Below are 27,332 nucleotides of genomic sequence, written 5' to 3'. Positions count from 1 at the left end.
GATGGCACAGTGGATGCAGCACAGGCCCTGAAGTCAGGAGGACCTAAGTTCAAATCCGACCTCAGACACATAACACTCACTAGCTGCGTGACTCTGGGCAAGTCACTTAACCCCAACTGCCTCACAAAAAAAAAAGAGTTTATGAGACAGGTGCTAAGCCATTGTTTCTATCCCTGGAACACTGAATAAGAGGAAATGATACAAATCAAGGCAGGTGAGATTTCTACAAAAAATAGAATAGAGAATAAAAGGAATAGGGTCACTGTAAGGTGTGTATGGGACAGTAACTAGCAGCAGAGAGAAGGTGGAACTGCTGAATTATTATTTTGTATCTTTTTTCTGTGCCAAGGTGATCTGTAGATTGGAAAGGATAGAAGAAAAAAATGGTTAATAGGGTTAATAACCAACATTGGTTACTATAGTGGTTATTAATGTTATTATATTAATTATAATATATTATTTTAATTATAATATTATAGTGGTTATTTGTAACCACTATAAATAAGAGCTCACCTATCTGTTCTTGTTGAATTCAAATCACCTGGCCCGGGTGACTTGGATCCTTGAATTTTTAAAGAAGTGATGGATATGACAGCTGATATTTGAAAGACTGTGGAGGGAAAAAAGGCCATAGGATTGGAGAAGGACAAATACTGTTCTGATTTTCAATGGATAACGAACAGAGTTGGCAAGCTGTATGCCAGTGATTTTGACTCTGATTACTGGCAAAATTCTAGAATTCATAGATAAAAGACGGTTAGCAAATATTTAAATAAAGATGTGTTCACAAAGAACCAACATCGCTCCATCAAAGATAAATCACACCAGGTCAACCTTATTTGCTTATTACACTGGTAGATTCAGGAATGTTATAAATAAAGTTCACCCAGATTTTATTAAAGCATCCAATAAGAACTCTCCCATTCTGCTTTTGGAAAAGAGAGAGAAGTGAGGCTCTTTGGGAGTACACCCAGATAGATTCAGAATTAGTTGAATGGCTAATAATAATAGCTAGCATTAATTACATAGTGCTCTAAGATTTGCAAAGTGGTTTATTTAGACTATTTAATTTGATCTTCACAATAATCCCTTGGGGTAAATACTATTATTATTCACATTCTGCACATGAGAAATATTCTCTACATTCCAACGACACTGTCCTCTTTGTTGTTCCTTATATTAGACTTGCCATCTCCAGACTCAGAACATTTTCACTGGCTGACCCCCATGTATAAAATGTGCTCCCTCATCTTTCCCACTTTCTGACTTTCCTGCCTTCCTCCAAGTACCAGCTAAAATCCCACCTCCTACAGGAAGCCTTTCCCAATCTCCCTTAATACTAGTGTCTTCCCCTGGTTGATTATTTCCTATTTATCCCGTGTATAACTTGTTTGTGGATTGTTGCTGTGTTATCTCTTCCATTAGATGGTCAACTCCTTGAAAACAGGTGCTGACTTTTACCTTTCTTTGCATCCCCAGTGCTTACAGAGTACCTACCTTGTAGTAGGTGTTTAATAAATGTGTATTGAAGATGCAGAAAAAGCTTTTGACAAAACATAACAACCATTCCTATTAAAAACACTAAAGAGGACAGGAATAAATAGAACTTTCCTTAAAATGATAAGTAGTGTCTATCTAAAGCCATCAGGAAGCATTATCTGTAATGGGGATAAGCTAGAAGCCTTCCCAGTAAAATAAATTTTTATTGATTGAATGAGTAGTACCTGGCACATAGTGGATACTTAATAAATGCTTGTTGATTGAATAGTCACTGATGATTCAGAGTCAATTCAGAGGCTATAATGTGCCTCAGGAATCCATGCTTGCCCCTGTGATGTTCAACATTGTTCTTAATGACTTTGATTAAGGCATAGATGGTAAACTTATCAAATTTGTAGATTGCATAAATCCTGGAAGGGTAGGGGTGGTGGTGAGAGGATAGATAATGCACTGGATGATAGATTCAAAAAGATATTTGATAAACTAGAATGCTGGACTACTTATGCTGAGATGCTATTTCACTGGGATAACTAAAGAGCCTTGCTTTTGGTTCCAAAAATGAACTTCACAAGTTCAAGACAAGTGACACTTTATTAAACAGCAATTTGCTTTACAACATATCTGGGAGTATCTTAGCAAACTGTAAGCTCAATATAAGTCAACATTGATGTAAGAGCCAAAAAAAAAAAAAAGTTAATGTGATATTAGGCTGCACTGAGAAAGGCATAGCCTGCAGGTATAAAGAGTTGATAATCCTGCTATACTGTGCCCTGGTCATGCCACACCTAGAATAATGTGATAAATTTTGGCCATGACATTTAGGAAGGGGAACACTGAGAATCTGAACAGTGTCCAGAAGAGGGCAATCAGAATGGTGAAGGGTTTTGAGCACATACCCAACAAGGACTGGGTTGAGGAAGATGTTTAGCCCAAAAGAAGAAAAGACTAAGGGAGAACATCATAGCTGTTTTCAAATACGTCAGGGTCTATCAGGTAGAAGAGGGACTATACTGTTTGTCCCCTGATGGCAGAAGTAAAAGTAGTAAGCAGAAGTTGCAAGGAGGCAAACACAGGCTAAATATCAGGGGGTAGAGGGAGGGGAATCTTTATAGTAATTAGACTTCTCCAAAAATGTAAATGATTGCTTCTGAAGACAGAGAGTTCCTCAGCCCTCTCATTGAAGGTCCTGAAGCAGAAGGCAAATGATCCTTTGTTGAGTATGTTGCGGTAGGTATCTTTTTTTAAGTATGGGTTGGAATAACAGAAATTTATTTTATCTCACCCCTAACCCATTGGGAAGGGGGAGAAAAACTAAATCTTCATAGTAAATATCTATCGTCAAGAAAAACAAAATTCCTCATTGGTTGTGTCCAGAATCTATATGTCTCATTCTGTTCTTGAGTTCATAAACTCTAATTCAGAAGATAGACAATGTTTCATCACTGGTCCTCTGGAATCATGGATAGTTATTAAATTGATCAGAATTCTTACGTCTTTCCAAGTTGTTTCTTTTAAGTCTTGCTGTTATCATAGAAATTGTTCCCCTGACTCTGTTCATTTCAATTATTAGTTCAAACAAGTCTTGAAAAATCATTGGTTTAAATAATATTGATGTTATAGTATAAAATTTTCTGGTACTGTTCACTCTGCATCAATTCAGACAAGTTTTTCCGTATCTCTTTGAAACCATGTTTTTTTCGTGATTTCTTACAGCATGTACAAATGCATTCCATTACATCCATATACCACAGTTTGTTTAACTATTTCCCAATTGATAGGAATCCCTTTAGTTTCCAGTTTTTTACCACCAAAAAAAAGAGCTGTTATAAATATTTTTGTACATATAGGACCTTTTCCTCTTTCTTTGATTTCTTTGTGGTACGAGCCTAGCACTGGTAAAACTGAAGTAAAGGATATGCATTATTGGGCAAACTTTGTGAATAACTTGAAGTTGTTTTGGGGGAATGGTGGGACCCACTCACAGCTCCAACAGTGCATCAGCATGCCTGTTTACCCATAGCTCCTCCAACATTTGTCATTTTTTCTTTTAGTCATCTTTGCCAATCTAATGGATGTGAGGTAGGACATCTGAATTGCTTGGTTTCTCTAATTATAGTTATTTGTAACATTTTTTCATATAGCTAGAGATAGCCTGAGTTTCTTCCTTTGAGAACTGACTGTTCATATACTTAGATCATTTAACAATTGAGAATGGCTCTCATTCTTGTAAATTTGAATCAGTAACTCATACGTGTATCTTGGAAATGAGACTTTTATCAGAAAAACTTGCTGCAAAGATTTTTTTCCTAGTTAATTGTTTCCCTTTTAATCCTAGATGCATTGGGTTTATTTATGTCAAAATATTTTTAATTTTACATAATCAAATTATCTATTTTATTTCAGTGGTCATGGAATTTTTCCTCTATGGTGATAGGTAATTTTCCTTTCTCTTTCATGTATCTATTTGGAGCTTATCTTGGAATAAGGTATGATGTTATGGTCTAAATCTCATTTCTTCCATATAGCTGTCCAATTTTCCCAGCATTTTTTTAATCAAATAGTAAGCCCTTAGATGTAAGAGCCTAACACTAGGCTACTAGGTTTGTTTTCTTCTGTATGTTATGTACCTACTATAGGTTTCATTAATTGATTTCTCTATTTTTTTAAATAGTACTGTGTTTTGTGAATTACTGTTGTATAATATAAATTGACATCTGGTATTATTAGGCCTGCTTTGCTCCCACTTTTTCCCATTACGCCCATTGAGATTTTTGACCTTTTGTACCTATATATGAACTTTGTCATTATTTTTCTAATTCTGTAATCTTTTGGTAGTTTGACTGGTATGACATTGAATAAGTAAATTAATTTAGGTAGTACTGTCATTTTTTATTATGTTGACTCATCCTACCCATAAACAATTTTTGTCCAATTATTTATTTGGTTCTATCTTTATTTCTATAAATAGTGGCTTGTAAACTACACAGCCATTCAGTTCCCTTCCAACTTTGTGATTCTGTAAGACAAAATAATAATAATCACTATCATAACGTCCTCAGTTCCTTCAATCACTTCCTGTGGGCCATGGACTCAAGCCCTTCATCATTCTGGTTGCCTTCTTCTGGACACTCTCCAGCTTATCAATGTCCTTCCTAAATATATTGTCCAGAATTCACAACATTATTCCAGGTGTGGCCTGATCAGGGCAGAGTATAGGGCTATCAACTCCTTTTCCTGGAAGCTATGCCTCTCTAAATATAGCCCAATATCTAACTACTATTATTGTTATTTTCCTGGAACATCTGAAAATACAGAATGGACTAGATGTTCTATCAAGGTCTTTCTTGACTATTTGAATTTTACCTGAGTCTGGTCTGATGCTACTTTTTCATCAAAGAATGAAATCATCACAAAGAGAAAATTCATCAGAGAAAAGGATCTGTGTAGTTATGTATGATAGTGGTGTTTGTTTATTGGAACAGTTAACTCCTTGCACTCGTTATCTGTGATAAGTGTTCAGTATTTGTTGACTATATTAAAATTCTTCTTGGAATGATAGTATCAAATACCTTATTGTTCTTGGGTATCCACAGCTACGTGATAAGAAAATGACATTACGCCCCATCTGTCCTGCCAAAAATTCTCTCCAAAATCCAAAGAATTGACATTAAGTTAAAATATATCATTTCCATGTAGCAGCAAACTAGGCAAATAAATTCATCCTGAGTCATAAGCACATGGTGTACCTAAACAAACAAAAATACCCCAAAATAAACCATGTAGAGAGAAGCTAACCTAAAAGAAAGTATGCTATGTGCAAGTAATGTTTAAATACAAAATTCAACCATTTTACTTATACTATATATTTTTAGGTACTGATATGCACACAGATCAAATACAGCAACTTCACAGGAAAGGGATACCAGGCATTTTGAAAAGATTTTCTGAATCTATTTCCAAGGATGATTTAAGGAATAAAAAGGAAATTCAAGGAGTCTCAGCTCTGTTCCTACTTTGTTTTGTAAAGTTGAACATGTTACTTGGTAGTTGGGTGCCTCAGTTGCCCCAGATATCCAACACAGACACTTCACAGGATGATTAAAAAGATTAGATTTTAGGGATGGTTTAAAATGCATACCAGTCTTAGAATTTTACTACCACATTAAACAAGAACATTTTATAAGCACACATCAACTCAAACTCTGTATAGACATGAACAATACATTCTTTTTTTCTGTGTACTGTATTTATTTTTTTCTTTGCCAAGAAAACCCCAAGAGTTTTTAATTAATTAATTTTTAGTTCTCAACATTCACTTTTATAAGGTTTTCAGTTCTAAATTATCCCCTTACCTCCCATCTTTCCTCCCCAAGACAACATGCAATCTGATATAGGTTATACATACACAATCATATTAAACATATTTCCATATTAGTCATTGAACAATACATTCATGAACTGAACATTTTCTAAGAAGATAAACATAGGTGAAAGCACAGATATGAAATGTCAATGCAAACTAAGTCTCCCAGGTGAGAACAATTTATACAATGACAACAACATTACAAAGAAAAATAACTTTGAAAGATTTTAGAACTTCAATCAGTGCAATGATAAACCAGAAATCCAGAGGACTGAGGATGAAACATGCCACCCACCTCCTGCCAGAAAGGTGATGTAGAGGATAGAATGAGACATATATTTTTGGACATGGCCAACGCAGGGATTTGTTTTGCTGGACTATACATCTTATGAGAGTTTTCTTTTTTTTTTAATTGTTCATTGGGGTATATGAGTAGTGGAAGGGAGAGATAATAAATGCTTATACAAATAAAATAAATTTATTTTTAAAAAAGGCTCCTACATTAATCGGAAGACTAGAATATTTAAGTCTCTTTTTTAAAAAAATGTAATGTCTCATTATTTCCCTTAATTTTTTGGAAAATCATGATTTTTAAAATCAAAGGGTAGTTACATAGGATATGATAATTTTAGGTCAATTTCTGTCATCAGTCCAACAAACAGATTGTGGAAGATAGATAGTGTGTATCAGCTGTCTAGGAATTTCATGTATGTTCATTATGTTTGGCTAAAGATAAGTGTTTGAGTTATTTGGCAAATGAATGAGCAAACTGCTAAATCCTCATCAATTAGTTTATGAGAATATTTTGATCTTTTTTACAAAATCCTCAAAATTAAATTTTTAAACATAATAATCTACAACTGGGAGAAGTTTATCCCACTTTCTTTCCTATCACCTTAAAATTGAGCACACTGATAAATGAGGGGCTCCCTTTCACCACCTCTCACTGTGGCCAGCAGCACCTGAGAACATTAAAAATGAAGCTCATCTTGCCTAGAACATATAGCACTTTTCGCTTAAGAAAGAGGAGGAAAATGGCACCAATCCCAAGAAAGGCTGAACTTCCCTGTGCATGAATCATTTCACAAATGTATCGTTTGTCATGTCAAGGGTATTTCTTTATAATTTTTAGGACTCACAAAAGGTCACACCATCCCACCAAATAACTTTTGATTGAACCCCACCTTTACAAAATCCACAACTTTTGTGATAGCAAAAACAGTCCAAACTTCCCCAAACTGCTCCACACCCCTCCAGTGTAGCTGGAGATCCAGCCTCTTACCTTTTTCAGAAACAGTTTCTGCAGTTTCTTGTGTGGTAGCCTGATCATCTTTCACTCCAATGATCAGAGACAATCAAATTCCAAAAAAATCCATCATCTTCCTTGTCATTGTTTCGTTACAGTTAGCTTCATCTAAAAGAGTTGGGCAAGCAGCAGTACTACTTGTCTCAGTGTCTCTCTCTTCCTCTCCCACTCCAACGTCTCCCTTTCTCCAGTCCCTTTCCAGCCACAGATAAAAAAAGAAATCAAATAGCTAAACTGGCTTTATCTCATCATTGCCTTGAAATCAATTCTCATAGGCAAAGAGGCTTTGGCTTCACTCAGCAAAAACCTGGTTCTGTTTGTCAGCTCACAGAAAGAATGGAGAGGAGGGAGAGAGAGAGAAAGAAGGGGGGAGAACCCAACCCCAACAACAACAATCTGACCAGCTTTCAAGGCTGTACCTCTCCTCCTACAGAACAGCAAAGTTACTCAGGTTCTAACGAGCTACAGAAGCCACAATCAGAGAAGCTGGAAGTATACGTTTGAATCTTTCCAGGCTGGACTTCAGAAGAAACTAGTTCAATCTCTAGAACTGTCACAGACACTCAGTTTGGCTGATTGGGTGAGCAGCTCACCATAGCACACCTGTCAACTGTTTATATGTTATGTGTCTCAGCTGAAAATAAGAGATGGATTTCTCATCTATACACTTTACTTGATTTGGTTTAAATAAAGAAGTAGATTTCTTCTTTATGAGAAATAGGGCAGAAAAAGGTAGGAGGGAGACCGAAAGGTATTTGTCTTTGAGGAACTACAGGGTCATCTGGTACACATTAATTTGATAATGACTTTAACCCACCCAACCACCCCACCCCACCCCACCCCCGACTGTCTTAAAGCTCAGGTTTGTTTGTTTTTTTTAATCTGCTTGCCTTACTTATAAGAGAATCAGTTTATATATTTATTCCAGAAAAATAAACTCCTTTATTCTCATCACTTGCACCATATGCTGCCTCTGTCCAGCCTAAGAGCCTATCAAGCTTGCCAAAATACAGACACATCTGGTCCATCATTTCCTATCTCCACTACATAAAGAGGGGAGACACACCCCCCGCCATTTTCCAATTAACTAAGAAGGTGGAAGGACAATTCCCCTTTGCAAAGAGCTTCCTATGCTTGGAAAATCATTGTTTTCAAACAACTTTTCATGCTTTCATCTATTCAACTGCTCCTGAACTGGGTGCATTCTATGTTCTTTTACTGAGTGACAAGGTTAGTTAAAACTCATCTGTCCATATAAAATGTGTGCATATATGATATCACTCGGAGGTGAACACGCCTGACAGTACTTTAGGGAATAATGAAAAGTAGGTCGCTCCACGAATAAATCTCACTGGTACAATTTATATTAATTACAATTCCTGCTTCAGAAAAATTAAGTTGGGAACCTGTCACTGCATTTTAAAAAGAGCACAGATGAAATATGCCACTCATCTTCACATTAGGTAAGGGCAGTGAGCCCTCTTCTGAGGCTATTGACAATTCTCTAATTATGAACATAAAAGGCCATATACTGAACCCAATTACATCTAAAATATAGAATGGCTGTACATCTTTTATAGCCCAGCAGATGACAAAATAAACCAAACATCTGCTCATTGATGAAGGTTTTATGAAATCTCTCATTAATTTTTGCTGCTTCTTAAATGGCACCACATAATAGCAACTGGAGAAAAAGGGGAAATTGAAACTATAATACTGCTTGAAATTAAGGAAAGTCACTTGGTTGTTTTCTACAAATTTGCAATGATGCACTTTTTAAATGCATAATAAAAACAACTAAAAGGGATAATGTGCATCATACTCCCAAAATCTCGAGCATCATCTCATGACAAAAAGTATTGCCTCCCTTTTACATAGAAGAAAATTATAATTCCTGGAGATTAAATTATTCAAGGTCATACAGAGGATAGTAGCAGAAAAAGTATTAGCTCTCCCTTTAGCCACACATACCACTGAAAGGAATAGTTATATAAAAATTAACTTTACTGGACTTTAGCCACAACACTTAATATTTTACATCTCAATTCTCTGTCTATTCCCTTAACCCACACTTGAATCCCAAAACCACAGGACTAAAAAAAATTCATCTATACCCTGCTCCATTACAATGACCATTGAGCTACTTGGAATTATAGCTGCCCTTAATTAAATGCAAAGATTCACTTAACAGCCAGAATTTCTTCAGAGAGTACTGGCAAACTTTACCTCCTTTTCATTTCATAGAATCTCCATAGTCCCCGTTCTCACTATAGATTTCTTCCCTTTTTATAGCAGATGCTGCATCCAACAAGGCCACTACAGAGAAGGAAACTTCTTCCAATTCTATCCCCATTACATTTCTAAGAGAATAGTGAAGGTGGACAAATGTATGGATCAGAACTAATAATTCCACAATACTTCTGTCATGACCTAAGCCTGCTTGATCCTTCAAGACTCTGGATCTGTAAACTCATCAGTTGTGTGTAGTTCACAGTTCTTCACCTTCTCATCCTGTGTGATTCTTGCCCACATTTTTCCAAATAACCTATCAGTAATGATCTACCAAACTCTCTGGTATTCCCTTTCTGCCTTTACTATTTCAGAAGTACCAATGTGACATTCAAGCTGTTCACGTGTTATTTCTTACTCCAGCTACGGGATCCACCTACCTCCTTTTGTTATAGTTAGAAACAAAGTTTGACTATTGAAAAATTTCCCCTTATCTGTTTTCTGAATTCCAGTAAACTACTAATATGTACAGATAAAGAAACATATTTGGATTTTCCAATTGTTCCAATCGAATTTTTCCAATTAAAATAAAATAATGAAAAGAGAGGTCTTGGGGGGGGAGTGATTCCTTAATTAAGTGTTGATAACAGCTAAAATCCATATGATGTAATGGACAATGGCTACTTTAGTGTGTGTGAGGAGAAGAGAGGGCAGTTTTTACAATCATGTGTATGATATAAACAGCTTCAGGATGCAAATATTTGGGAGCTATTTTGCATGCTACATGGAAATTCTAGCTCAACCCAAAATTGAAAGTATAAGTTATAGTAATTTTTTTTTAAAAAGGAGGATATGTCAGCAGTGACACCAAACCTATTTCAACAATTCAAAGATAACCTCTTTAAAGTGACTTTTCTGAATGGAAGTATATTGAGATGTTTGCTCAATGGAAAGTCCTTATTAATCAGATTGATTTTTACTGTAAGGAGAGAATAGTTAGCTCTCAACTATTCAAGGAAACAGGAACTGGCTTGCCAACCTTGGGTGAATGTAACTCAGTGGTAGACTAGTAACTTAAAAATCTCTTATCAAGTATTGTTCAAAAAATAAAACAGATAAGTTCTGAATTTCTTTCGCAGTTTCTAATCTCATATGTGTGTACTGATATTGCCAAACAGAAGACAATAATAACAAGAAAGCACAATAGAAAAAGAAAAGCCTTTAGAGGCCATGCACTGCATCATGGCATATATTCCAAAGTATGTTGATTCTGGAGTTAAAGGGCCTAGCTACATTCTAAATCTGCTAAATTACCACCAGTGTGATATTAGATAAATCACAACCTCCATGAGACTCAGTTTCTCATCTCAGTCAGTCAATCGACATTTATTAAGTGCCTTATTAAAGTATTTTATTATTATATCATATTTATTAAGGGTCACTTATGAAATGCCAGGCATTGTGCTAAGTGCATGGAATGCAAAGAAAGGCAAAATACAGTCCCTGCTCACAATCTAGTGGAAGAAACATCTGCAAAATTATCTATAAAAATTGGAATGCCAGGGAGAAGTTTAGATAATCTCTGGGCTCCATTCCAGATTTAAATCATATAAGAATATCATCTATGAATTCCTGATCAGTATAGCATTCATAGAATTCTTGGTTATTCAAAATGGAAGTCAAACTGAACTATCTGAAAATGCATTTAATAGAATGAGGAGTTAACTATCCAGGGCTTAGAGCACTTCAAAATGTAACAGCTAAGCAGACTAGGGCCCTCACAAAGGAATCATGTGAGCTTTCTTGGCTTTTTGTCAGCAATTTATAGCCTTCACTTTTAATGGACTGTAGCTTTAGGATTGCAGGAGAACATTGACTAAATTTTGCCGTGGTCAGTTAGAATAGCCTTTTATTGCATGCTATGGTGAACAGCTATAACATATAATCTGTCTACTTACCTTTCCTGTATACTATTCTTTTAAAATTCATCTATTTTGCATTACAGGTATCATTTCTTATGTTCACCAGCATCCTCTTAAGGATTTATTGTTATCATGGCACGAGGCATTCATCTTCCAGCCACAGGAATAAAAGACTTGCACCAACGGATCTAAAGAACTTAAAACTCTTTTACAATTTCATAGTACTTTAATCACCTCAAGCTTGAAGAATGTGTATGCATCTCGCTCTCGCTATATGTCTCCATTCCCAGACCAGAGTCACTTCATATATAACATCAAAGTCTCCCTCAAATCTGTCTTAAACTACCTTGTAACCCTAAATTACCTTGGTAGTCCAAATCCCTGACCTCTGCCCCACATTGACAATGTCCTTTAAGTCTTTTGCATGAAAAATGGTTCCTTTTTAAAAAATATTTTATTTTTCCCCATTACATATAAAGACTATTTTAACATTAGTTGCTTTTTTTAAATTTTGAGTTCCAAATTCTATCCAGCCCTTCCTTCCCTTATCCTCTCCTGAGAGGGTAAGCAATCTGACATAGGTTATACAATCATGTGTGCAATCACGTAAAACATTTTCATATTAGTCAAAAAATAGTGCTATTTTTACATGTCCCCTTTTACTACAATGCACTCTCTTCCTTTTGTTGGTGATTTTTTTTGGTTGGACCTACTTTGTGAAACTTATTAAGTATGAACATATGAATCAGAAGCATTCCAAACATATTAAACCGCATCTCAACCAGACAATGGCTCCTATCAGGAACCACTGAAACCATATGGTATCTGGTAGCTGTTAATACACAGTGTCAAGACCATCTTCCCTGGAGGCAAAGAAAATCATATTTTTTGAGGTTTCAAACAACCCAAAATTTCAAGAACAGAAGACTTTATGAGGAAAAACATGGGCAGCATATTGAGTCAGAGGACCAAGATTCAAATTCTGGCCCAGCTACTTCCTACATGTGAGACCTTTGCAAATCCCTTTATCTTGCCAAGCCTTGATTTCCTCATCAGTTATATGGGAAAGTTGAAAAAGAAGAGTAAGTTTCTTTCCATCTTGCAAACTATGATCTTTTCACCAATGATCATTTGCTGTCCTTGTATGGGTGTATAGGGGACAGCTAAGTGGCACAATGGATAGAATACCAGGCCTGGAGTCAGGAAGACTCATCTTCATGAGCTCAAATCTGGCCTTAGACACTTACTAATTGTATGATCTTGAACAAGTCACTTAACCCTGTTTGCCTCAGTTTCCTCACCTGGAAAATGAACTGGAGAAGGAAATGGCAAACCACTCCATTATCTCTGCCAAGAAAACTCCAAATGGGGTCATGGAGAGTCAGACTTGACTGAAAAACAACTGGACAACAACAACAATGGATGTATGGTTTCCACATTGAGTGGTAGTGTGGTAAGGTAGATAAAGGGCTGGTCTTCAGAAACCCAAGTTCTAGTCTCACATCTTACATAGACTAACCACTAATTGTGCAACCATCACCAAGCCCTTAATTTCTCAGGTAACTCAATTCTATTGAGTTGTTGCTCTATATCAGTGAAAGTATCAACACTAGGAGTTTCCCATATAGAGGACATTACAGGTTTGGACCAAAAATAAGCAAACAAAAACAAAGGTTATATTCACATTTTTTTTTTCAAGATGGGGAATAAGATGGTTAAAAATAAGGATTAAAGATGCTTGCTTTTTTTGACTTGCCTAATTTAATTGGAAATGACTATTGTCAAGGAAAATTGTCAAGGCAATATCAGAAGCTATACAGATGAGATTAATTTTTAGGAAACCAAAGAACAGGTCTAGTCACATATGGTGAGCATACTCCCAGAACAATGACTCTAGCAAATTGACAAATTTGCTAATTGACAAAATTGACGAATTCTTTGTCAAGCTTAAACCCTGTCTATGATAGTATCAAACCCCTATATCTTGCCACTTTATAGACCTCACTTTTCACCAGCCCATGCAGACACATATCAGGTTGATCACATGGGTTTTGACCTTGCTGTCACTTATGACACTACATTCCAATTCCAGTACTTTAGCTGTGTGGCCTGTATTCTGGTTTTTAACCTTAGAATTATCATGTGATCTTTCTATCCTCTACTTGCAAAGAAATTTTCAAGTTTTGGCATTCTTTCCTCCAAAATGGGAAGACTTTGACCACGGGTTTGGTCAGGCACAGATTACGATGAGTATTGGTTCAAACCCCCCTAGGGGTGGGGTCAGGGCAGACAACGAGGGATGAAACTAGTCACTATTACCCTAATTGAGAGCCTGGAGAGCTCTAGAGACCTTGAATGATGGTCAAATGATGCCTTGGGGTGACTGGCCCTGTGTTCTTAACCTTTTTTGTATCATAGACCCCTTTGGCAGTCTGGTGAAGACTATGGACCCCTCCTCAGAATAAGTTAGTAAAATAAAAGTGTAATTATTCCCACCTGAGTCAATGGGCTCTTAGGGGGGTGGAAAGGTGTGTAGGGGGAGAATGTTCAAGTACTCAAGGACCCCTGCCCTCAGGGAAGCATTAAGAGAAATAGTATGAGATTAGGGATTGGGTCTAGTTTTTAAACAAGGGGAAAGGAAAGTTTACCGAGTTTTAAGAGAAAATATTCCAGGTATAAGGGTGAAATTATGTAAGAAAAGATCATTGTAAGTATATTGAAAAATTAGGAAAAAATTATTTGATCAGGGTATTTACCCTTGTTTGTAAACAGTAGGGGGACCTCTATGTGGATATGAAATAACAAATTCTTTTTCAATCTTTCAAGATATCAGTGGCTGGAAATACCATGTGATTTGAGAAAGTCTAGAAATAAATCACAAATTTAAGGAAATGTTCCCTTGGTCATTCGAAATAATTATGAGGCTGTCATCATTCTATTTACTTTCCTCAATTGCACTAAATTATTATTAACTCATTTACTAATTGAAGATTACTTAAGTGAATACTAGAGCCTGTGCTATCAGGGAATCAGACACTTATCACTGAGGAAATAGTTCCCGAGGAAGCAATGATCTCTTCAGTATTAATTAGGTTAGAACAGAAGGGTTAATTAGGGCATCTAAGCAGCTCAAAGTGAAAAACAACATCAAAAACAAAAAAACCAACCCTGACTCTAAACTTTTCCTTATTCACATTTCAATTCAGTCACCCACCATGGGTCTACATAAACTGCAATATACACTAGCGTTCTTGCTCTTCCTTGCACAAGATACTCCATTTCCTGCTGTGTCTGTCTTCCATGTATGGAATGCTCTCCTCTAAGGCTAACCCCAGTTCATCCTGTCTATATCTTGTTTGCCCATAGTTGTTTAAATGTTGTCTTCCCATTAGACAATAAGGTGCTTGAGACTAGTTTTTTTCTTTCTCTGTATTCCCACCACTGCTTAATATAATATATAATATAATATAATAGCCATTTAATAAATTATAGTTGATCAGTTAACATAATTGCATTGAATAATTACGAAAAAACTAAGGAAAAAGAAACCTTTCTCCGACCTCCTTAATCTTAGTGCCTTGCCTCTCACTGATTTATCTTTTATCTATCTAGTTTGAACTTAATTGCTTGCATGTTGTCTCTCCCAGTAGACTGTGAGCTCCTTGCAGGTGGGGACTTTTTCACCTCTTTCTTTTCATCCCCAGGCACCTAGAACAGTGTTTAATAAATGATTATTACTTCAAAGTATATTCATTCATTCATCCTCCATTCAATGGATTCTTCTATCTTTGTAACTATAGAAAGAATGTGGTTCTAAGATTTAGCCTAATTAAGGTCTGATTATCTTCATACAACTTAAATAATATTCTTCAGTAAGAATATTGCATGCTTTCAAGGTCAGGACACAGCCATTGAAGCTCTATTCTTCATGCTTTGTCAAACACTGTAACTTTACTTTTCTACCTGTAAAATAGCACATTGGGAGATCTCTATAAGACTATTCACTCAAAGGGTAATTTACTATAAATTAAGCCCACCTTGGACCCTAACCAATAAGGATCAAAAAAAAAAATCTCATAAGCTATAAGGTACTACTCATTGAATGTACCACAAAACCGGTTTTTTCTCCAAAAATCTAATATATAGATTAATACTTTTCACTTACTAAGCAGATGTTTGAGGAGAACTTGTGAAACAAAGGTACAGAAAGCATGATGAGGACACCTGTAGACACCCATATCACCAGTTTTCTAACTAGGAATTATAGTAACCAAACTAGATCACAGAGGTGGAGTGAAGGAGAGGCAATGAAAAGCTTAAGACCTCACTATGTAAATTGCTCACAAAACTAGACATAGGAAATGGGAATTGAGGACAACCAATCAACATTTATTTGAGTGTCCGCTGTCTACAATGCTGAACCAGGATGGCATGAACTAAATGACACCCGTAGGAGTAGGTGTCATTTCAGTTCTTTCAGAATTGACATAAAATTGCTTTGCAATATTCAAATGCAAAATTCTTTAGAGAAAGCATTAAAACTATAATTTTAAAGATTTGCAAAAGTCTCCCTGCTTTAGAATGGAATATGCACAATTAATTTATCTGCATCACATTATGGACCCCCATCAAATGATATGTGTATGTCATTGGAAAATGATAGAGTTTTCATTCAATTTAATTCAACAGATGCTTCTTAAGTACCTTCTTAGAGCTAGGTGGAGGGAATACAAAAATAAAAAGTGATATACTCCCTGTCCTCAAGGAACTTACATTCCATACATAGTGGATGCAATTGGTCCATAGATAAATACAATACAAGGTAGGGAGGGAAACAAGCAAAAGAGAGATCCAGAAAAAGTTTTCTGAGATCACTGGAGGAGGCATAAACACTTTCTGCTAAGGATCAGGGAAAGATTCATAGAGATAGGTGTATCTGAGGTAAGGATCCTATTAAAGGCTTTTATAGGGACCACACGATTTAGAGTTTGACGTCACTGTAGAGGTCTAGTACTATTTGATTACTCATCATAGATGAGAAAATTGAGAACCAGAGAGGTTAATGTGATTTGCCCCAGTTCACCATTGTAGTAAATAATAGAGCTAAAATTTATAGTCCTTTGACTCTAACTCTGTGTTCAAATCATGTATCTAAAGTTACTAGCTTCTCTTATATCTAAACTGCATGTGTACTCCAAGGGGTGTACGATAAGGTGGAGGGAGCAGAGGAACTAGGGAAAAACAGGAGGAGATCCAAGTTTCACAGACTGGTAGTAACTATTCCTTTTTTTCCCCATACTGGTTAATGATGAATCCCTAGAAGGACGGACATGCACATATACATACACCTACCTATACACAGAGTTACATAGGTAGGTGACACAGTGGATAGACACCTGGGTTTGAAGTTAGGAAAACATGAATTTAAATCCTGCCTCAGACACTTGCTATATGACCCTGGACAAGTCACTTAATCTCTTTCTGCCTCAGTTTCCTCATCTGTAAAATGGGCATAATAATAGCCCCTACTCCCCAGGGTTGTTGTGAGGATCAGATTATATGAAAATCATATACTTATGGCATATGCAAAACATTATATATGGAATATTATTATATGTGAAACATATTATACATATGAATCATATATAAAGCACTTCAAAAACCTTAAACTACTGTATAAATACTAGATGTATGCGTATGTACATGTAGTTAAGTGGCACAGTGGATAGAGTACTGGGCCTGGAGTCAGGAAGACTCATCTTCATGAGTTCAGATCTGGTCTCAGACATTTACTAGCCATGGACTCTGGGCAAGCCACTTAACCCTGTTTATCTCAGTTTCCTCATCTGTAAAATGAGCTGGAGAAGGAAATGGCAAACCACTCCAGAATCTTTGCCAAGAAAACCCCAGATGAGGTCACAAAGAGTCAGACATAACCAAAACAACTGAACAACAACAAATGTGTATATGTATACACACACATATACATACACGCACACATATATATTCTTCATGTGGGAAGGTTAATTTCCTCTGTCTCCTTTTTCTTTTGTTTCTTAGTACAGTACCCAATAAATAAAAGAGGAACTAGTCCTGGGGAAACAGGAAATCCTGTTAGCTATTAAATATACTTATAGGTTTTATTAGGTGATGTGAAAGAAAGTCAGCTAATGGCTATATCAGCAATTTCATGACATTTCCAGTAAAATATCATAAATTTTTTAACCCGAGATTAATGGAGTAGCACCTGCTTATGCCTCCATTGCAAAACCTGTCAGGATATTTAATTGAAAGCCCTGTAATTCCCTTACTTGCTTGTAAAACATTTGCCCTAGGCTTAAGATAAAGGAGCTTAATCTGGGGTACTTGCAAGTTTCATTGATGGAAAAAAAAAGTAGAAATAGAAACCAAAAAAAAAAAATTAAAACCTTCTCCTTATCATTGTGATCAAGTGAATAGTGGGAAACAAAAATAAAAAAAGACTCCACATGAACTAATCCATATTTTTACCTTTTGCTACTGTATTCTGGATTCAATTTAATTCAATTCAAGAACATTAATTAAGTACCTACTGTACTGAAGGGGCTATGCAACGTTCTGAGGATGCAAAGAGAAAACTAAGAATTCCCACCTGGGCATCCAGGAGTTGTCCTCATTATCAAAATTTATAGGAAGGCTAGTAGCCTTCTACAGCCTGAAGCAATGTATAAACAAATGATCTCAGCACCTACTTAGCAAGAATAATTAGTTTCAATAGGAAGATATCAGAGGGTGTCCTTCCAATGATTGCACCTTAATCCCCCAGCACCCTAACAACAGATTTCCAGTGTCCTGGGAACTTGCCCATAGAGACTGGTTGTCCCATACTTCTTTCTCTTTCCTTCTACCACCCCTCTCTCCCCCTCCCCGCCAAAGCTGTGTATTTTAGCGAGCCGCCCGCCCCCCCCCCCATCTCCTCATACTCAAATAAATTTGTTATTCAAAGAAAAAAAAGTTTTAGGGCATGCTTCATGCTACTTTCCATAGGTCCAGGTGCCAAAATTGCTAGTTAAAGTTCTGCCTGCTTTGAGTAGTTTGCATTCTCCCAGAGAAATATGACATGTGCAGAAGTACATACAAAGTTTATGCAAATGAATATGATGTAATTTCATGAGAGAGAGTAAACTAATCATGAAGGAAACCAGGAAAGGCCTCATACATGAGGTAACACTTGAGCTATTCTTTGAAGGAAGAAGAGGAATTTGGGGATTACATTAAAAAAAAAAACACATCACCCAAAAAATAAAAATTAAAAAAAAAAACGAAAATAAAATAAAATCAAGATCACATTAAAAGGAAGCAGCTAGGTGGTACAGTGGATAGAGCACCAGCCTTGGAGTCAGAAGGACCTGAGTTCAAATCCAGTCTCAGACACATAACACTTACTAGCTGTGTGACCCTGGACAAGTCACTTAACCCCGATTGCCTCACCCAAGAAACAAAAACAAAAACAAAAAAATCAAGACCACATTAAAAAAAAAACACAGAATGACTTAGGCAAAGATGGGGAAGTGAGAGATGAACTGTCATGTATGGGGAGTAATAATTATAGCTAGCATTTGCATAGTACCTACCATGTGCCAGGCACTGTGCTAAGTGCTGGGGATACAAAGAAAGGCAAAAACAAACAAACAAAACCTACTCTCAAGTGGCTGTTTATATAAAAATAATTGTTTGTACTCATTCAAAATGTTGAAGATTATAGTCTCTTGAGTACAGAATGGTGATAAAACACATTTCAGTAGGTATCTGCCAACAGGAGCCACAAAAAGCCACACACAACTTTCTTCTCATACTTGATAGTGATGCTGAGGATTTTATCTACATAGTTAGACATAAACTGAAATATAAAAAGATATCTGGTAATAAAAACCAATACAGAACCACGACTCATATAAGATAATGAGGAAAATTTGAATAAATCAAAGAAAAGACTATTATTTAGGATTTAATTTCTACTGTGCACTTAATGCCGAAGGCCGTAGTACCGTAATAAAACATTTTTAAAATTAAAGAATAACATAAGGTGATAAACATCAGTCGCACCAATGTGGCTTCCTGACTGATGTCAGCCACTGATCGACATCGATGGTGTCAGTGTAGGGATCTTCAGCCTCCATGTCAGATGCAACTTTAACCAGACAGTGACCATGGCAGCTATTATTTGCTCCCCCTCCTACATACACACACATACACACACACACAAGCATGTGAAAGAGACCTCACGTTAGCTATTGACCTAGTAAGAGCTGACTAGAGCACTGAAATTGGCCTAAGTAGTTTATCCTTCATCTCTGATTTTCTGAGGCCCATTCTTTTCCCCTCCTACCTCCACAGAGCTATTATTATGTAAAAAAAAATTCTCTCCTTTTAATATCTTTTCTGATCTTTTGAGAGCTAGTAGGACCTTGCCAAACAGTCAAAAAGTTCATCTTCTTTTGTCTGATAATCGAATTAGGCTATCATTAAAAAGCAGAAGCAAAGGAAAAAGCCCAATTAGAGGCCCAAAGTTGTGGGTGCATAATGTTACGCATAAAACGACAACACTCTGCATCGAAGGTTCCACTTTTTAAAGTTCAGATCACTTATGTGATCCTTGTGGACGCAGCCCAATTTAATCCGTGTAATAACCACAGTGGAGAATCGGATACTAATGATTTCAAGACTTTGAGCAACACTCTATTGTACTACATAATCATTCCCACATAGAATTCTACTGTGTTAGGGGCTATTTTTTCTGAGGGAGGAAAATGAATTAAAAAGGTCTGCTCTACAGATGTCTTCTTTGAAAGAGGAGAAATATAGAGAAAAGAATGCTGGCTTTGGAGTCAGAGATCCTAGACGTTGGTTTGAAGCCCAGCTCAGGCGCTAATTGTGTCTGTTTGACATTAGGCGAGTCAGTCCACTGTTCTAGGCCTCGGTTTCCTTATCCATAAAAGGAAAGGATTGAGCTATATGGACTCTTCTAGCTCTAAAACTATGATAGTGAGTGGTTCTTAAAAAAAAATAAAACCATAACAGTCAGCCACATGTGGTATATAAAGTGCTGGACTTGGAATCAGGATGATGTGAGTTAAAAAACCCAATTCAGACACTTACTAGCAATGTGATCCTGAACAAGTCACTTTACCTTTGCCTACCTCACTTTCCTCAACTGTAAATTGGGGATAATAATAACATCTACCTCCCAGGGTTATTGTCAGGATTAAAAGAAATATAAGCTTATAGTACTATCTAAATATTAGCTATTATTTTTAGGAATTTTTTTCTGAATTAAAATACCCCAATATTATAGCTATTTCTCAGAGGAAGTCAGCACAGTCCAAATTTTAGGATTCTTACTTAAAGTCTTTTAAAATTTATCTGCAAAGAAGTCCCATTCCCCTTAACTTTAGTGCCTTCCCTCTGAGATTACTCCTGAATTAGCCTATATATATTCTTGGGCAGGTGGTTGGTATAATGGATAGAGTGCCAAGCTTGGCGTCGGGGAGACTCATCTTCTTGAGTTCAAATCCAGCCTCAGACATTTACCAGCTGTGTGACCCTGGGCAAATCGCTTACCCTTTTTTGCCTCAGTTTTCTGTAAAATGAGCTGGAGAAGGAAATGGCAAACCACTTCAGTGTCTTTGCCAAGAAAACCCCAAATGGGCTCACGAGTCGGATACAACTGAACAACAATCTATTCTTGTTGGTACATTGTTGTTTACATGTTGGCCCTCCCTCGATGGCAGGTACTGTTTTTGCCTTTCTCTATACCCCCATCACTTAGTACAGTGCCTAGAATCTAGACAGGGGTGGGGAACCTGTGGCCTCAAGACCACATGTGGCCCTCAAGGTCCTCAAGTGAGGCCCTTTGACTGAATCCAAACTTCACAGAATAAATCCTTTTATTAAGGGGATTTGTTCTGTAAAACTTGGACTCAAGACGAAAGGCTGCCCAAGGACCCAGAAGGCCACATGTGATTTCGAGGCTGCAGGTTCTCCACCCCTGCCACATACTTAATAAATGCTTGTCAATTTGACTATCAATAATGAAGACCCTTGGTCTTCAAAATGGTTTTACATTTATCAATCAATCAAACAATCCAGAATGTCTTATAGCCAGAAATACCAGTGGGATCATTGTAACACATGCTGGATTCCTGTTTGTTGTTGCTTTGTCTCTGTGCCGTGTTAAGTTTCTAATTATTTTAAGTAAAACACAACAGTGCGATAAGGGATATTGCAGCAGAAGGGGCTTATCTCTTAACCTTCTATGACAAAAGTTAAGATTCTGGAAGATGAAATTTAGAACCTCAAAGCTTACCAGAAGGGAAATTTTCTGTTCTGCAAACAAGGCAGACCTCTACTGTACAAAGACGTTATTACACAACTTATGGTGTTGAGGGATTAAAAAGAAAGTCAATTAATTTAGCTTTTATTGCATGGGGTCCAGGGGTGGGGAACCTGCAGCCTCAAGGCCACATGTGGCCTTCTAGGTCCTTGGGTGCGACCTTTTGACTGAGTCCAAGTTTTACAGAACAAATCCTTTTATTAAGGGGATTTGTCCTGTGAAGTTTGGATTAAGTCAAAGGGCTGAACTTGAGGACGTAGAGGGCCACATGTGGCCTTGAGGCTGCAGGTTTCCTACCCCTACATCAACAGAATTCAAAAGTTTGCCCTGCTGTTTAAGTTTAGACCAGTAAATGACAAGATGAAAGAAGAAGAAATCTCCCTTACAATGCAGCCCAACAAAAGAACACATGAACTCATATCAGCATGGAAAAAAAAGTAGCCCCCCCTGTTTTTTCTTACCTCCACTGGTGTAGCTAATTTTGTCTCAGGAAAGGCCAATCCATGTCTACCCTGTTAAAGTTGAAAGTTATAGGTAAAATACCTTTAAACCATAGATCATAATATAATGTCATGGACCACTTACTGAAAAAATGGAAGAGAGTACTTACCAGGCCTCTGCGTCTGGTGTTTCTAAACAAAAAAAATCTCCACATGTTTTCAAATAACGTGAAGAGTTTCGCTCAACTGTTCACACAAGCCCTTTAGTTCAGACGAAATGAAAGGAACTTACCAACTTTGATGCAACTTTTAAGATCAACCAAAGGAAGTGATGAATGCCTGTCACACTGGCCTCAAAACTCAACCGAAAAACAAGGTGACTTATTTAACTTTCAATCAGCAAAGTGTTTTAATGATCACCTCGGATTATCAGGTATAGGTCTGAATTAATGTTTCCCTATGAAGAAGGGAAATGTCTTAGCCTACTATCAATTATGTGGAAATTGGGAGATATAGTTACAACAGAAAGGAAAGCATTTCGAATTATCTGTAAGTATTCTAATGGTCTACTAATGACATTCTATTCATTTTACTCACTCCAACTAAGAAACCAATAAATGCAACTTGAAATTGCACAGGTCCTGAAGTTGACTGTTCATTCTCTCTTGCCTTCCCATACCTCTTTTGGTAATTCCATTCTACACTAGCATCTCCACCAAAGGAGAAATGGCACTTGGATAGGTAATTTTTTTTTGACGTTCTAATTGGACTATATGATTTCTAAGCCTCCTACCAGCTTTAAAATCCTACCATTCTGTGAATTCACAAGGTTGAGGCTACTTGCTATAATATGGTTTTTGGTTTATCTTTTAGTTTATATATCCATACAATGGAAAATAAGTTCTCTGAGTATAAAAATAATCTAACCTAAATCCTAGGTGGCACAGTGGATAGAGAGCTGGGCCTGGAGTCAGGGAGAATCATCTTTCTGAGTTCAAATCTGGCCTCAGACACTTACTAGTTATGTGAATCTAGGCAAATCACTTAATTCTGTTTGCCTCAGTTTTCTCCTCTGTAAAATGAGCAGGAGAAGGAAACAATAAGCCACTCCAGCATCTTTGCCAGGAAAACCCCAAATGGGATCACAAAGAGTCAGCACAACTGAAAAAATGACTGAACAAAAGTCCTAAAAGCCCTCCAAATCCATTTATTTAGGGATTAAACTTGTCATTTCTGTTATTACCTATAGTCTTTACTTCTCCAACAGCTTCCTCCTGCTCCCTCTATTTTATTTATTTCCTGTTATACATCCATGCTCTCTCCTGCTATCACAGATTAGCAGGAATCAATTGTGTTACCTGGCTTTGGACCACACTCAGCACTTGATATGATAGTGGGGGGAAAAGATTCCCGGGTTTTTGCTGTCTGAGACGTGAGTTTCAGATGAATGAGTGAATTAATGAAAGGAAAGAATGAAGGAAGGAGGGAGGGAGGGAGGGAAGTAAGGAAGGAAGAAAAAGATACAAAGAGACAGAGAGACACGGAGAGACCAGAGGAAGAAAAAGTATTAAGTATTTATTATTTCCCAGGCACTGAACTAAGTTCAGTGGGTGTAAATACAAAAAGTTAAATAGTTCCAGACCTCAAGGAGATTACAGTCTGATGTGGAAGGAAGGGAACAAACATTTATTAAACACCTACTATGTGCTAGGCACTATGCTAGGTGCTTTTTACAAATATCTCATTTGGTCTTTGTAACAAGGGAAGTATGCGCTATTATTATCCCCATTTTATAGATAAGGAAACTGAGGCAGACATAAGTTAAGTGACTTTCCAAGGGACACATAGCTAGTAAGTATCTAAGGCCATAGTTGAACTCATCTTCCTGACTCCAAGCCCAGAACTTAATCCAGTGTGCCACCTAGCTGCCTCCTAGCCACCTTCTCTCTCTGACGGAAGGAAATAACACAAACAAAGAAGCTGTTGCCAGGGAAGAGAGAACTGGTTTATATAGGGTAGTCATCTGACACTCCCCTTTTAAAAGCAATGTGCTACCAGTGTTCTTGAGAATTATTTTTTCATGATTTTTATGAAGCTATTTGTGACCTGAATATAAACTCACCTTCAAGATGCCTTCCCCTATTTAACATTGATAATTTCCTTGCTTTGTGGCCCTTCAGAAGTGGTGTACAGTTTGTCCACAGGGATCACGTGTGGTTCTTTTTCTTAGCCGATGCTGTATTTTGACTGTTATGACCCAATTCATGGTTTCAGGTGCTACTGAAGTATGAATTGTTAACTACAGAAGTAAAGCTAAGCGATGGATCAAGCTAGTATTATTATCATTGCTGTTGCTGCTGTAGCTGTTGTTATTTTTTCCTATTGAAACTGCAAATACACCCCCTACCCCATTTTGGAAAACTCTTTCCTAAGTGAAAGAAATGTCTGAATTAAGCATGGCTTATTTAATATTTTTTGCTTGCATGTCAACAGTTACTTTTGAAGTATGACCACTTGTTGCCTCATAAGTTTGCAAGCCAAAAGTTCAAAAGTTTTCTTTTTTTTCTTCTCTTTTAACTTCTGCAAAAGGCTATCCCCACCCCCAAGATAACAGTAGCTTCTGTCAAGGTCACCCTCTAGATATTTTTTGGTAGCCCAATTGAGCAGACTACCCATCTTCAGATAGCACCACTTTCTAGTGTAACTTACTGTATATCATTTTTAGATTAATTATAAGAATCAATACATTATAGGTTTCCTATTAGACTATAGATGCCCTACCTATATCTGGGACCACAGAAGGTCTTAAGTATTCCAAAGCTGTGTTGATTCAGAGACTAATCATGACTAAGAAAAAAGATTGTCGCATAAAAAAAAAAGATTGCCTACAAACTCAGCCACATGCTCCCTCTTGAATTTCCGAGAACACTTGCAGATCAGGTGCCTTACTAATAAGGAATGATGTCAGAGGCAAAGTTTTTTCTATGTATAAGAGTTATCCATCTTCAAATCACATTCCACATATATATATATATGCATATGTAAATTTATGTTTGTATAGGACATCAAAAAAGCCTTAGCACATTTTTAAGCATTTATATATGTACATATATCAAACATTCAATAATTTATATCCTTTAATAAACCCTGTGAGTAGTAGATATGAGGATTTTTTTCACCTTTTAGTAGTGCAGAGATACTATTTACCACATGATTACATATTTAGAGGTCATTTTACTGCTAAATGTTAGAGAATAGGAGAGATTGTCATACCTTTTCCATTTCTTGGAACCCTATGAATCTAGTACATAAAATATCTTTTAACTTCTCTTGTTTTCCCAATGAGATTTTAAGCTTCTTAACTTAATGTCCATTTTCTATGTTTTGGGACAACCATTAAACATGCAGTAAGCAAATGAGAACTTCAAAGATGCTACACAGAAGGGTTGTTTTCCTTCATTCTCGAAGAGGACCAAAATGACATCACTATGTTGGAGTCAAGGTACAGTGTGTCCAACTATGGCTGATCAGACTAATATAAGCTCAGAATGCTCTACTGCAGGTCAGGCACAAATAATCTATGTGCATGTCTCTAAATCTGTGCATCTCATGTTTCTTTTGAGCTACTGCAATTCTGCTTTACACATAGAATATAACACCTTCTTTGATGTGGGCATGCCATGCAGGGCAGTCCTTTGCCAGCGTCTGCCATGTCATACAATGAGTAAGGGTATACTGGTACTTTGTTTTCCTCTAGAAACTTGCCTCTTATCAGGTCTTTAGGACAGGGTGATGGGATGAATCATGACTCCTATGTTATTAATCAACCAACATTTATTAAGTGCCTTCTACGTTCCAGGCACTGTGTTAGGTGTTGGAAATGAAAAGACAAAAATGAAACTGTCCCTGCTGTCAAAGGGCATTCCATCTGGGGAGACAACTTATTAGAAGATACAAAATATGTGTGTGATGCCCTTCCCTCTAACCCCCAGAATGCACAAATATTCTCTATCTTTCCCAGACAGGAAAACTCTTCACTCTGGAAGCTCTTTCCATTCCTGCACTTCTCACATTGGAAATACCATCCACCCCAGCAGCCTCTTTCCTCTGGAATTTTACAGATCAAGAAAATGAAGCTGAGAGAAAGTTTAAGTGATTTGCCCAAGTCATATAGACATACAAGCAGAACTATACAAGTGACAGCCCAGAGTCCTGTTTTCCCCCTTTCTCCTCTGATTCTTCTCAGGGCAAATCCCAACCTAGAGCTGGGTGGATTTGGTGATGGATGGAAGCACTGATTTCTCTACTTCTAATTTCTCACATCACCTAACTTCTCTGGCTTTGTCAATATGACAGAAAGAAGTTAGATCTCTAGGACTGCTTATCATTCAGAGTCAATTCTTCAGACCCAAGGGCTTGGGAAAAGGGAAAGGGAGGGGAAGTCTAGCAGCTTAAGGAAGATAGAGAAAGGTATTTATGGGGATTTTGGATTGGGGGTGAGAAAAGTACCTATAGAAAGGGGAGCAGAAACAGCCCACTATATTATGACGGAGAAAAATCAACATCTATAAATAATTTATTTGTGTATTGCTCTGAAAGACACAGTCAGGAGGGATCTAGCAAGATTATTAATGTTTCTTTTAGAGAAAAATGAATAAAATATAAATGATAGTTAAAGAATCAGTTATATGACAATGGAGAAAGTAAGAGCTATTCAGTTGTGAATTTTAAGCCTGACTGATCAGACTTTCTTTAGCCAATTCTGTGTATTAATCATTATTTTGATTTTTTAATACTGCAAAACTTCCAGTTCAATTTTACGCTACAAAACAAAACAATTTTGCCACAATTAATAGGTCACTATTCACTCTCTCTATAAAAAGTTTGAAATTCTTGAAAAAATTTTTTTAAAAAATTCACAAAAAATGACTGCCTACTGATATAAGGAACTAGTTCAAATTAGGTATTTTGAGCTCATAGACCTGGCTATAGAAATGTGACCAACCATCTCTCTCAGTTTGATAAGGAGATATCAACTATCACATTTCTTATAGAAGTTTAATTGAAATAAATTAATCAGCACAATGAGGCGACTAATGTCATTTCTAGGCTCTTTCAGTCTCATTGTGCTGATTAATTTATTTCAATTAAACTTCCACAAGAAATGTGATAGTTGATATTTTATGCTACGTAGCTTTGA

General features: G+C 36.8%; 1 protein-coding gene across 2 annotated transcripts in view; it reads right to left on the bottom strand.

Annotated features, from left to right (window-relative positions):
* Positions 1–27,332, bottom strand: part of RPS6KA2 (ribosomal protein S6 kinase A2) — a 540,405-nt gene that overhangs the window by 443,804 nt on the left and 69,269 nt on the right. Inside the window, exons 1-2 of one of the 2 annotated variants that reach the window (XM_027843551.1) lie at positions 22,303–22,393; positions 22,154–22,204 (exon numbers count right to left, since the gene is read on the bottom strand). In XM_027843551.1, coding sequence (XP_027699352.1) covers positions 22,154–22,204; positions 22,303–22,347 — 96 coding nt within the window. In that variant the 5' untranslated portion in view covers positions 22,348–22,393. Of the gene's footprint in view, positions 1–22,153; positions 22,205–22,302; positions 22,394–27,332 lie in introns of those variants that run through there. The other variant, XM_027843552.1, reaches the window with a different exon arrangement.

The sequence above is a fragment of the Vombatus ursinus genome, unplaced genomic scaffold, assembly GCF_900497805.2.
Source record: "Vombatus ursinus unplaced genomic scaffold, bare-nosed wombat genome assembly UNPS02014923.1, whole genome shotgun sequence".
Classification (NCBI taxonomy): Eukaryota; Metazoa; Chordata; class Mammalia; order Diprotodontia; family Vombatidae; genus Vombatus; species Vombatus ursinus.
This window is presented reverse-complemented; position numbering and strand designations above follow the sequence as displayed.